Genomic DNA, 13,101 nt, shown 5'->3' on the forward strand with positions numbered 1-13,101 from the left:
CTACTTCGAAGGATGTCTGCTGCTAATCTGACGTCTCGTACTTCAAAGACCGTAATCGGCGTTCACGTAATCGACTTTGTGGGCTACAGAGTCAGGCACGGTGTTACCAGTCCGCTAGAAGAGAATCTGCGAAAGATTCGAGATGTCCAAAGACCTAGAACCAAAAAAGAGATCCGCTTGTTTTTGGGCTCACGGGTTTCTACCCGCATTACGTTGCAAATTACTCGGCTATACCGGCACCACTGACTGATATGACAAGAAAGGGGAAAACAAACAAGGTGGAGTGAGTCGACGCCCAGGAAAGGTCATACAAAACGCTGAAAGGAGCTATCACGTCGTGACTGATACTGAACTTACCGTACCACACAAGACATTTTGTTTTGAGGACTGGTGCATCCGAAACTGGGATCGGCGTCATTCTCATGCAGCGATTCGGCGATCGATTTTTCCCCGTGACCTATATAAACAAGAAGTTGTCCGACCGAGAGAAGAGGTCTTCGACTATAGAGAGGGAAGGCCAGGCTCTGCTTTGGAGCGTAAGAAAGTTAAGAATTTTTCTATATGGTCTGCAGTTTGTGTTGCAAACGGACCGTCGACCTCGTTCGTCAATCAAACCAAGTATGAGAACGATCGGATCATGCGCTGGGCTTTGCTCCTGCAGGCTTTAATTTTCGGATCTACGCGATCAAGGGCAAGAACAACGGAGCCGACTATTCCAGGAAGGGTGACCTAATGGAAATCAAGAACGATGAAGATAGAAGTACCCCAGTGCTTCTCTTAAAGTGGGACGTATGCAGCGTTCTTGCCTACGCATTTGGTTGGGAGATTATGTATATCGTTAATTACTGATTAATTATGTTGCGTTGCCATAATTGGTCAATCTGAGTTCCGTTACCATGTGTTGCCATACCTAATTTGCATTTTTCCGGTATTTGACTGAACCGGCGTTTGGTTTCAGTCTACTAGTCCGGTGGGTTACAAACTAATCAGTCGGTGAAGGAGAGAGTTTGAGTACGGGTGATAATAGAAGTCGTCGTGTTTTATTTCATTCGTTCCGGTGTCGACCGCTTGTGTCTTCTCGCTGTATCTATATCGTCGCTACTCGTCGTCCAGCTCGTGACAAAGATACGCTTCTCGCGCATATTGGTTACTGCCGAATGTATACACGATATAAATATCGGTGCTATCTTCGACTGACTATCTAGGCAAGCCATGAAGAAACATTTCATGGACATACCGTTGAGGTGAGTTCTTTTCGCGAACTGTCGTCGAAATAGTGCCTATGCGCACCCCTGCAGTCACTGATTTTCACTTACCAATGCCGGTGGTGACGAGCACTTATCCACTTGTTCTGCTATTAAGTAGGCTAATCAGTAAGAAGCTAGACGCATCGCTGTCTTGCGATTTTTCAAACATAAAGTGATCTGCATGTTTCTTGCAATTTTCTCTTTGTTTGGGCTGAGCTATTTGTCGTGGGAGTTGTCGGTGATCTCTCCAGCTATGCCTGTTGCAAAGGTGATGTCAGGTTCTTTGGAATGTCAATTTTATATGTACAATACTTTTTAAAATCTGATTGTTTCCATTACTCAGGTCACTGTCAGTTTTATGTTTGACGTGTTTCCAGTGAAAAACCAGACAAGCAAAGCAATAGTAGATAGAAGCTCGCCTCGTTGTAAGACACTTGCAGAGTCCTAGTACGTCGGCGGGCGCCCCAGCGTCTAGGTTCACACTGGACTATCGTACTAACAGGTCTCACACATTCGTACTCGTCACCACAGGCTTCGGTAAGTGAAACTCAATAACTGCAAAGGGCGGGCGCACACACCAGTTTGATGACAGTTCGCGACAAGAACTCACCTCAACGGTAGGAACATGAAATGATCTTTCTTAGCTTGCTTATAGTCGTAATAGGAATGACAATTTCATTCAGTAAACACCCAGCAGCAACCACTATGCTCGAGAAGTGGTAATATTATCTTTTCTCTTCATATCATTTTGTGGGTCTTTATTTCGCCAGAATTCTGTCATCCGGCAACATTGCAAGATGAAAGGAACTATACCAGACCGTTTAGGAGTCTCAATGTTGATGTATTTAGATGTGGTTATTCGAGAACATAATAGTTTATTATTTTTTAATATTTCACCTATTTGTAAGACATTTATTATAACTAATATTATGATTTTATAGCTCAGTTACAATTGGCTTCTTGCCACCGCTCGTTACGACGGTACGAACTATCTGAGCAGCTCTATCTGCAACTTCTCAACGTTGCTGAAGAAGAAGTATTACCACAGTCATACATCTCTTCGGGTACAGTTTCTCTCGAGTAGTAAAAGTGTTTACTGACATAATACTTGACGCTTGCTAGCCACTGTGCCGCTACATCATGTTTGAATACATTTGCAGTTATTCTAAACCAACTTTAGACGTATACGATGTATAATAAATGATGAATTCAAGTGCCGACGTATATCGCCATTTCGTTTCTTTACGTAATTATTACAACATGAAATGTTGGAGTTGTAATTGAAAGGCCTTTAGCACAAATGTAATACTACAGTGAAACGTGCTTGTTTATACTGTATTGGTTAATGTGTTTCTTTGTGCATACACAATTACAAATAAGCAAAATTTATGTCAATGTTTTTATAGAGATAGACTATCTAATTGAGTAATAAGAATGTAAAACTAACTTATATTTTGTGTAAGTTTTTATATATATGTTTGGTTGCTTAATGTATTTGCATTGTTTAGTTCTCAACGATCTTGCATCAACATACAATGAATGGGGAAAGATGTCTGCTGCAATAGAGAACTTTGAAAAGAGTTTAACTTTGGACAGAAATCAGTCAGATGTCAACGAGTTGTCGATATCCACTAGTACGTATAGTTATATGAGACTTTGATTTTGTTGCTGTCGTGCCAGTTAATTCATTTGTTCTCCAGCTATCACAAATCTTGCATCCTGTTATCAAACGCGTGGACAACTAGACCGAGCTCTCATGTTGTATGAAGAAGCGTTCACAATCATAACAAGAGTCTTACCGTCTTTTCATCCGTCATTAGCTTTGGGTAGGTTTTGATATTTCATAATGTATTTTTAAAGAAATACGTCTAATTAGAAGGAAGTTATGGGTTTTGTATTTATCAGATGAAATACATTCGTTTACTCTACCATTAATTCTGTTATTCTATTTATACAAACGTTTTATTATTTGATTTGACTTATTGATTTCTTTGTGCTATTTCATTTATAAAACTGTCTTATCAGTTATGTAAAAATATACAATTCTATGCAAAATATACAAATGATTTACGTCGACTCTGTCTTTTTCCGTTAAAAATGACTTTTAATTTGTGTGTTTCCATTGCAGTAATGAGACATCTTTCTTCCTGTTACCGTCATCAAGGACGGGTGGATCGTGCGATGCCGTTGGCCATGAATGCTTTAGATGTAGCGTCATCATCGCTGCCCAGCAAACATCCCGAATTGGGATGGTGTACGGACGAGAAACAGATTCTCTATTGTTACAATAAATTGCTGAATTCCGTCATGTATAGATTTGAAGGAAGCTGCTTCATGTCATCACGATTCAGGATCGTTTGATGAAGCTCTTCGATTGTATAAAAGAGCGGCAGATATTTTCAGTCATCAACTGCCTACAGAGGCCACCTCACTATCTATCGGTATGTTTCACTTATTTCTCTGCGGGTATTTGTTATGGATGAAGGAAATGAGGAGAGATAACCTCATAGTGTCGTTGTTTGCTTTAGTAAATCATAACGTCGCTTTGGTGTATAATGAAATTGGACAAAATGACAAAGCGGTGGAACTCATGACAGAAAGTATAAAAATAAAAAAACAAACCCTACCTGAAAACCATCCGAAAATTGCTCAATGTCAGTATTTGTTACTGTTGGTGTAAACCAAATATGGTTCTGTTTGTAGTCGATATAACGTGATGATATGTATTTGTGTAGCTGTGGTAACGCTTGGCGGCTTTCTGTTTTACAAGAATGATTTCGATGAGGCCGTTGTTCATCTTGAGTCAGGTCTGTCTATTCTACGGGAAGAGCTACCGAGTAGTCCGTTCATAGCCAATGGTACGAATGTCTTGCATTGATGTTGCTACTTGTATTTGTGTCTCAATCACACATTCATCATCGTGTTGACTGCAGGTCTGTATTATCTTGCATGCATTGCGATGGAACGAGACCAATATCTAGATGCACAACGACACGCCACTCAGTGTTTGCACTTGAGCCAAGATATTTATCCACAAGAACACAACGAAATTATTAGTGGTATTAGAGTTAGTCATTAACATAACATCTTTTCATAGCAACATGTGTGATTGGGTTTTGCAGCACAAGAGTTGGTTCATGAAATCGAACATGTACTACAGATATCACAAGTGGTAGCAAACAAAGAGAAATAACATCAGTAATGTAATGGATGCAACCATACAAAACATGATATTTTTGAGTGCATTGTTGTTTAGCAAAATAATTTAATTTAGCTTCGCAGTTAGCTTGTCGTTGATGATCAGCATTCAAGCTTGTTGTCTACTGGTCAATGCGCCATATTCTACATCCTTGTGTAGTGATTACTTATTAACTTCATTGCTACTTTCGCTCTATTTCTAACACAGCAACATGTATGACATTGGTTATATTGAATACAATGTAACAAAAACTTATCGATGTGCCTTTGTTGCTCTTAAGCCCTGTCTACACTAAGCCAGAATGAATCGCTATCCGATCGGGATAGCGAGCGTCAACACTTCATTTGGAAAACGCTACAACCTCCGCTTTTTCTGATATCACGTTACTAATGACCGATAGCTACGTGTGACCTTTTTGCTTGTGGAAACCGTTGAAAGAGGGAAGTAATGTAAGCGACAACAAAGATAAGTGAAGATTGCTAGATGTTTCGACAACACAAGTAACGTACGTATACGTAACGCATACTATTTCAACAGATCGAAACCACCTCGTAATGTGCATTTGAATTATCGTGATAAGATTGCGATCAGATCGCCATCCAGTTGCCAGTGTGGACAGTCGTTAAGAAAAAGCTGTGCAAACTACAGATTATTGATTTTTATGTCATTAGTTTTGAATCAATGCATATTTTTGGAAAATATTTTCATTAGGGCCTTTCATAACATTGGTTGTGTCGTTATGTGGATTCCAAGCGTAAATTGAATTATATGATACTGAGTATGACGTTACTATTACTACACATTTGTCTTCTCTCGAAGTTTTCAAATGTACCATCTAATTGTAGCTTAATTAGCGACTATGCGCTATAACTCTAGTTCAAGAGTAGCATTCTGTAATGCGTTGAATCTTATCAGCGGGTCTTACTCATTTTTACGTCTTGCTACTTTATCACGTCTATTTGCTGTAATATAACCTTAGTGCGCAGCCGGCTATAAAATGCTCAAAAGTATTTTAAGAGATTTAATTTCTATAATTCTGCTACACCATAACTGTTTGATATTACAAACCGTCTATAGATAAAGTGATATATAGACAATGATGACGATGTCCAAAACGAGATAAATATGAGAAAACTTAATTGTGACAATCAATAGACACAGTGTTTGTATCTTGCATATGTGTGTGTGTGTGTGTGTGTGTGTGTGTGTGTGTGTGTGTGTGTGTGTGTGTGTGTGTGTCTGTGTGTGTGTTTGTGTGTATCACATTCGTTTTGTGTCGCTGATATGAGAAGCAGTAGATATCACAGTGGTAGTATGATTACTTTATAATAATTGAAGTAAATTATGTCATGCCATACCTCGCTATTAACTGTGGCTTAAACCTGAATTCCTGCAAATTGATGAAAGTTTACATTTTGCACATGCACTTTCTAACTAATTGAGCTACCGCAACACACACACACACACACACACACACACACACACACACACACACACATACACACACACACACACACACACACACAAAGACACACACGCGCGCGCGCGCGCGCACACACACACACACACACACACACACACACACACACACACATGGACAAACACACACATATGCACGCATGCACACACAAACGCACTCACTTACACGTGCACATACACAGGCATATTCGCGCACAGACGCTGAACTGACAATATATAATATTCTTACATCGTTAACGCAATGCACATATTGTACCAAGCCATTCTTTGCCATCTTAAACATACTTTAATGTGCAATTGTTGAACGCAAATCGAAATCGCTGAGTGCAACAAGGACACATTCCATATTTATGATATATCTATTAATGTTTCCTTGGTAATATTAATTCTTATATATTATTTCGTAAGTCTGATTGTTTCAATTCAGGCTATTATCGCTCTACAGCAACCTGAATGTGGAATAGCTATTGAACTATGCATTACGAGGATTGCCAAAGTTTTTCGTAAGCAACTGCCATTTGCATAAGAGCTGATCAATTTGAATTCAAATATTTTGAGTTGGAATTACAACAAGGACATCTCTGAAATGAACTGTGGTATAAAATACCTAGAACTTAAAATTATCGTCTTATGTATCCAAATCAATCACAGAATAAAATAAAGTGTAAAGGTAAATGCGGTATAAAACAAAGAAGGTGTACAATTGATTCAAGTAAAATCGGTTTGAATCATTCATCTGCTGTTTTAGCCGTTGCGACACAAGCACACCTTGCTCAGACAAGGAGCTTGTGTATAAGAAGGAACATGTGTAAACATACGCATAAAATACAATTGTAAGAATAACAATGGATGGCGAAAACTGCGTAAAAGACGTAAAATCCAAGAATGTGCATTGCCTTTGCTAACTTTCACATCTCAATTCACGCCTTCTAATGTACATGCAATAAATCTATGTTTACATATAAGCGTAATTAAAGTAAAGTTAATTATTAGTTGCGTCTATTTTACTTGCTGGTAGTTGAACGGAGCACAAAGATATTTCATAAACATGGTTGGTAACAGGTATATTACTTTGAGACTTTAGCAGTTTATATATAAGAGATACACATTAAAGCAAAACTGTCAAAATTTGTGGACATGCCACTGCATTCGTAGGCATGGTACACTTTAAGTAAACCAACTTCTAAAATAGCAAAACAGCAAATTGTTTTCTTACGACGAAAGGCTTTTTTTGCATGAAACACTACTTTTGACGAAGGAATATAATCTCATAATTGGAGGTTACTACGAGTTGATTATGCAAGGTTTCAGAATAAGCCTTTGTCAAGTATAGTATAAAATTTTGTATGAAAAAGTATAAATTTTATATGATATCAGGTATTTTATCATGATAATCGTAAATCCAAAGAAAGCAAATTTAAAATAATGGCATTATGAAAGAGAATTTTATGACACACTTTTTATATTAATAGTGATTTGGTTCTTTAAAGGATGAACACCAGCTGTAGATGTGCGTCATCAGCGTACCTAAGGAAATAATGCAATGAGTTAATGTTTACGGTGGATGACTTACCCAACTACAGGCTAATAATTTACGAGTATACAATTATATATGTTACCTGTAGCAGTCGTTGTTTGCTCCTCTTTCTTCAAATTGTATAAAAGGTTATTAAGTAATGAAAACACCAAAGCTTGATGACGTCGCTGTGATTACAACAAAACTGAGAAGTGCATGGCTACAATCTCAGCCCGGCCTCTCGATTGAACAGCAGGCAGTAAAGTTTTAAATCGAATAGTGTCACTATTATATTACGGACAAATACTGTCATTTAGCAAACGCGCGGTCGCAGATCAGAATAGACAAAGAGGATGTAGCGCTATTATACTTTTACTATGTAAAAATGTAATGTAATTTATTCATTTATATGTGTATATATAGTCAGCCATACTTCATAAATTTTGTTGTTGCAAACTTCCAAAACAAATATGTAGCACACAAGCTAAAAATTCAATTTAAGAAAGGTTTCGTTTTTGATAGCAATGAATCTGGTATGATTAATTATTAGACAAAAACCATGAAAGACCGATACTCGGATATTCTACATATATATATATATATATATATATATATATATATATATATATATCATGCTTTATCACTGCCACTTCACAAATAATCGGCTAGTAGTATGCGTAGGTTAGAATATTAAAAACGTTTAAATTGACAGATAATTGTTGCAAAACGCGCATTTCTGAAATATTTTGCGATATTGATTATTAAGTGACACCGTAGTTTATTTGAAAACGGTAATAATTATTATTCCATATTAATTATATTATTTCTTTGCAACTATTTTAACGCAATTTTTTTGTAATGTATCTTAGATTATTTAATATTACTTTGTTGTAAAAGAAATTTCGATCGAAAAGATATTTGCATGTTTATCAAATACTCAGAAGAGAGTAAGAAAACGCCTCCCAAGTTAGGATGCAGTCAAGCCTTCAGAAAAGGCAAAGAACTAAATAAAAAACAGCATTTGGTCAATAACATTATATTGAAACACACACACATACACACACACACACACACACACACACACACACACACACACACACACACACACACACACACACACACACACACACACACACACACACACACACACACACACACACACACACACACATACACACACACACACACACACACACACACACACTCACACACACTCACACACACACACACACACACACACACACACACACACACACACACGCACACACACACACACACACACACACTCACACACACACACACACACACACACACACACACACACACACACGCACACACACTCTCGATTGATTAGATCTTAGATAGATACCGGAAATACCTTCTATGGCGACGATCTTTAAAAGATTGTTCTGATTATTAATTAATAAACCTAATTAGATAGATCTAGGTCAATAAAACATAAGATATATATTTCAAATGTAAAGGCATTAATAAATAATAATCTTTATTTAAATACACAAATTTCAAGTAATTAATTGTTAGAATAATATCGTGTTCAAAATATCGATAAGAACTTATAAATGTTTTAGATGTGAACTGCAAGGCATTGAAAGACTTTGTTACAAATTGTTTGTTGCTTTCGACACAAATTATGTTGCAGATAAATTTGAAAAATGGAGAGAGGACATAAATTAACTAACGTAAACATCTTAATAGTCTGTTAAAAAGGAAAGGTGTCTATGGAGAAACTTTAATAAAAATCTCAATTTAAAGTAAAATTAAAGTTGATATAATGTACATTATAGTCACGAAACAACATTTTTGGGGAAAAGCATTTCTTGCTTTCCTTGTATGTAATACATTCAGCTGTCGATGTAACGACATACATGGCTCTGGAAATTTAATTTCATTATATCGGGATATAGGACACTGTACTAGATCTTCAAAAACAGTAACCTAAGTAACACCCATATTTATCTGTGGGTGAAGTTAGCAAGGGTAACTTGCATGGTAATCTACTCATGCACTGTAACTCCATTGTATTGCTACATTATACGCTTCTACTTGTAGCTAAAGGAATTCTCTAAGGTTTCCAGGTTGACCATCATTCAAAGATGCAGGTGCAGAGCCACTGAACATTTTGATTCAAGCAGGTGCACATTCTCCATTTTGAGATAAAATGACAGGCCTTAGCATAATATACCATTAGTCTCAGAGCAGATCATTTAATACTATCGTCTATTTTCTCTTGTACAAACGAAATAGAATGGTGGAACAGTAACAATCGAGTCATTTGGGCATACATCACGAGTTGCTGTGCTACCTTTAACTTTAGTTATGAGTTTACCTATTACTCAGCTCAAGACTTTCTTAAACAGATATTCTTCACAGTTCAGTGTGAGGTCTAAGACAACGCTTTTAAAGCACAGTTGCTCAAGCAGAATATTTAACTTAACGTAAGTTATAATGAAAAGAATTATAATTGATGAAAGATACATGTAATTATGCATAACATCAAGTATTAGGAGTTACGTAAATATATTAATTTTAACAATTCCATATTTCTATTTGAAATGGTGTGCACATCTTCTTGCTCAAACACAATAATATCTGTATTATTGTAGTAGGCAAGTATCTACTGTTGTGTCACTAAAAATCTGTACGAAAATGGAATTTACCTGTAATATAGCTGGAGAAAAATAGTGTGATCTATTTGCGAAGTCTATGGACATAGTTATTCCTTTTAATGCAATTGAAATGATACAATTTACAAAAACGTTTAAACTTTATATAACTAAAATTTCTTTTATATTTCTTACATAAAGTCAACTTTAGTTTTATAAATTATTAAATTTGATAAGAGCAAGTGTGTTTGCTAACATTTATAAACATTGACTCTCACTACAGTTTGATGTCATAAATTTGCGCATTTCATAAGTACGGTGTTTTCATAGCAACGTAACATAAATAATAATGCAAAGAAAAAAGAATTTTCAAGTAAAAATTTGAATACGAACACATCTGCTTGTGAAAACAGACAAACTCAAACACCACACTTTCACGCCCACGCACAAACACACGCACACACACATACACATACAAAGAGACTTCGTAAACGTTGTATGCAAGCGTTAAATAACTAATGAGCTACTTTCCAAGGAAAACAATTCCCACAACTTTTCCGTTTCGTAATAACTTTCTTTACGGCGCCTAATGTACTGAACAGTCTAATATCATTGCCTTTAGCAATCAATGCTTACTCAATCTCGATCATTTTACTCCTTTTACACGAAATTATTTTTTCCACGACCACGGTAGATTATTTTGTATTTGTCTGGTTGTTCAAAATCTGGATTTCCTTTCGAAATATCTATATTTTCTTCCATTTCCTCACTTAAAATTTTTGGATAAACTTACTCTTCACTAGTTCTGGTATTATTGTCCGGAAAATGGTTCGTTAATATGATTAGTTAGTATGAAATAACAACGTTCTAAAAGTAAGAGAGACAAAAATTATCAATAATTTTTGTTTTATTAGAGTAGATGCAGATACCTTCCAAAATTACAAGTGTATAAAATTTTAATTGCATTTTTAAATATACGTTTAATCACGTAACCCATAAACTTTTGATTATTGCCCAAGTCCTTATTATCGCATTGATAAGTAAATATCGTAGTAATTTGGAGTCGTATATATAATAATGACAGCACTAGATTCATAAAGTATATTTCATAGTGTGTTCTAATACGTCTGTACATATAATCTAACATTCCAAAGTACTTTATCTTCCGATCGCAATGGTGTCGGTAGATTTGTATGGATGCCGTCTGTAGCTGCACCTAGATGCATGTCTGGCGTCAGAGATTAAGCAATTCTACTTGTATCAAATTCAAATTTAATTTGCATGTATAATAACTATATGCTCTTCTTGCTTTTAGTTTTAGTTGCTTAATGAACGTTTTCAACTGATTAACGTGAAGACTTAAAAGAATGTTATATTTACTTGCAATACTTCAGTGACCTTGACGTTACATCCAATAGATCTTACAATTTTCTGTTAACATTTGAGCATTATGTTTCTGGTCTTGTATGAGGCATTAGATTTTTTGTGACTTTTGATATACTCCCCAAACACGCAGATAATTGTTAGGAGCGATATGAAATATTGGTATCGCCAGAATGTGGAAATTTATATTACAAGATACAACAAGAGGGGAGTTGGTATATTGCCAAAGACTGATTTTGAAGCCTGATCGTGTGATTTCAATATCTCAAAGGGTGCAATGTGCATGGAGGACTGGAAGCGTAAAGTCTTTGTGCAACGTCTCTCTTCACAAATGGACAATCTCCATTAAAGTGGTCGATAAATTCTGATATCTGGTAGGCATTAAGGCATTGATCGCTTTTGAAATGATTGCAGTAGTAGAGCTGAGTATTTGTAGGCAGAGCTCTATGTAGATATTATAAAATGTGATGCTTGTCTCTACTTTCCAATAGGTTGTACGCAAACTGTAAGAGCCCTACTTAGATTGTTCAAAGCCAAAATGATTAAGATATAATTTGATAATTTTCATCTCGATATAGAAGTTGCTTTTTGAAGAGTAAGTGAGTAAAGGTTTTGATAGACTGCTCGTCCTGTTGCCTGTGCCAAAAATTTTGTGTTGTCAAAAAGCGAGAAAAGGTACCGCTGCTGTTGCAATAACAGATTTTTTGTGCCTCATGCACATCTTTAGGAAAGTGGCCATCAACATATACAAACCTTGGCCTGCCTGTTACATCTATGAATCCATTTGAAGGAAATTTCTATTAAAGTATTGTATATAGTTAAAATGATAGCATTAGGCAATATAATTTTGTCATACTCCTGTCCATTGCTCATTGTGTGTTGCAGTAACTTTCAAGATTTAATAATTAAAGAACTATGATTAGTTATAGGTGTGCGCCGCAGGGTAACTAAAAACAAACATACAATGAGTAAGTGTTACGGCGGATGACTCACTCACTTAAATACAGTCTAATAATAAGAGTAACTAAATTTAAGTCTAATTTACTTCTACAAGATTACATATGTTACTGGAATGCAGAATTCTCCCCGTTCTATTCTAATGGTAATTGAATTACTAAATTGTAACGTATACTCCAAAATGTGCGTGCTATAATTTCAACAAATCAAATATTTTTCTAAATAATCTCAGACTGTCTTCTCTCAATGGAACAGTAGACAGTAAAGTTTGAAGTCGGATTATTTATCTATTATATTGCATATAAATACTGTCATTTATCTAACTCGTGGTCGCAGATCAAAATAGCTAAAGAGATTGTCCCGTCATAGTTCTCTGTCTATGTAATAATCTAAGGTAATTTTCTTGTTTCTGCTATCCTCTAACAAATAAGCCATACCTAGATAAATTTTGCTGTTGTAGACTTGTGAGCCAAATTATATACACATGCAGAAAATTCTAATTACAAACGAGTAATCTAAATGGATATATTATTTTGAAACTTTTATCAAGTAGAACAGCAATGGTTTTTAACAGTAATTACCCTCTGATACTGTTATTTACAAGACAAACCGCCGAATGGCCGACACTTAATTAATACAACAGTTAAAAATATTTGGTTGAATTACTGCCACTTTTCACATGATTGGCTAGTAGCC

At 35.9% G+C, this 13,101-nt stretch overlaps 1 protein-coding gene across 1 annotated transcript; it reads left to right on the plus strand.

Annotated features, from left to right (window-relative positions):
• Positions 1 to 3,380: 3,380 nt before the first annotated feature.
• Positions 3,381 to 4,656, plus strand: LOC134181601 (uncharacterized). Its single transcript, XM_062648867.1, has 5 exons — positions 3,381 to 3,688; positions 3,776 to 3,901; positions 3,983 to 4,105; positions 4,181 to 4,306; positions 4,370 to 4,656. Exons 2-5 carry the CDS (start codon positions 3,838 to 3,840, stop codon positions 4,438 to 4,440), a joined length of 384 nt encoding a protein of 127 aa, XP_062504851.1. The 5' UTR covers positions 3,381 to 3,688; positions 3,776 to 3,837; the 3' UTR covers positions 4,441 to 4,656.
• Positions 4,657 to 13,101: the final 8,445 nt, after the last annotated feature.

This window comes from Corticium candelabrum, chromosome 6 (assembly GCF_963422355.1).
Source record: "Corticium candelabrum chromosome 6, ooCorCand1.1, whole genome shotgun sequence".
In the NCBI taxonomy this organism is placed as follows: Eukaryota; Metazoa; Porifera; class Homoscleromorpha; order Homosclerophorida; family Plakinidae; genus Corticium; species Corticium candelabrum.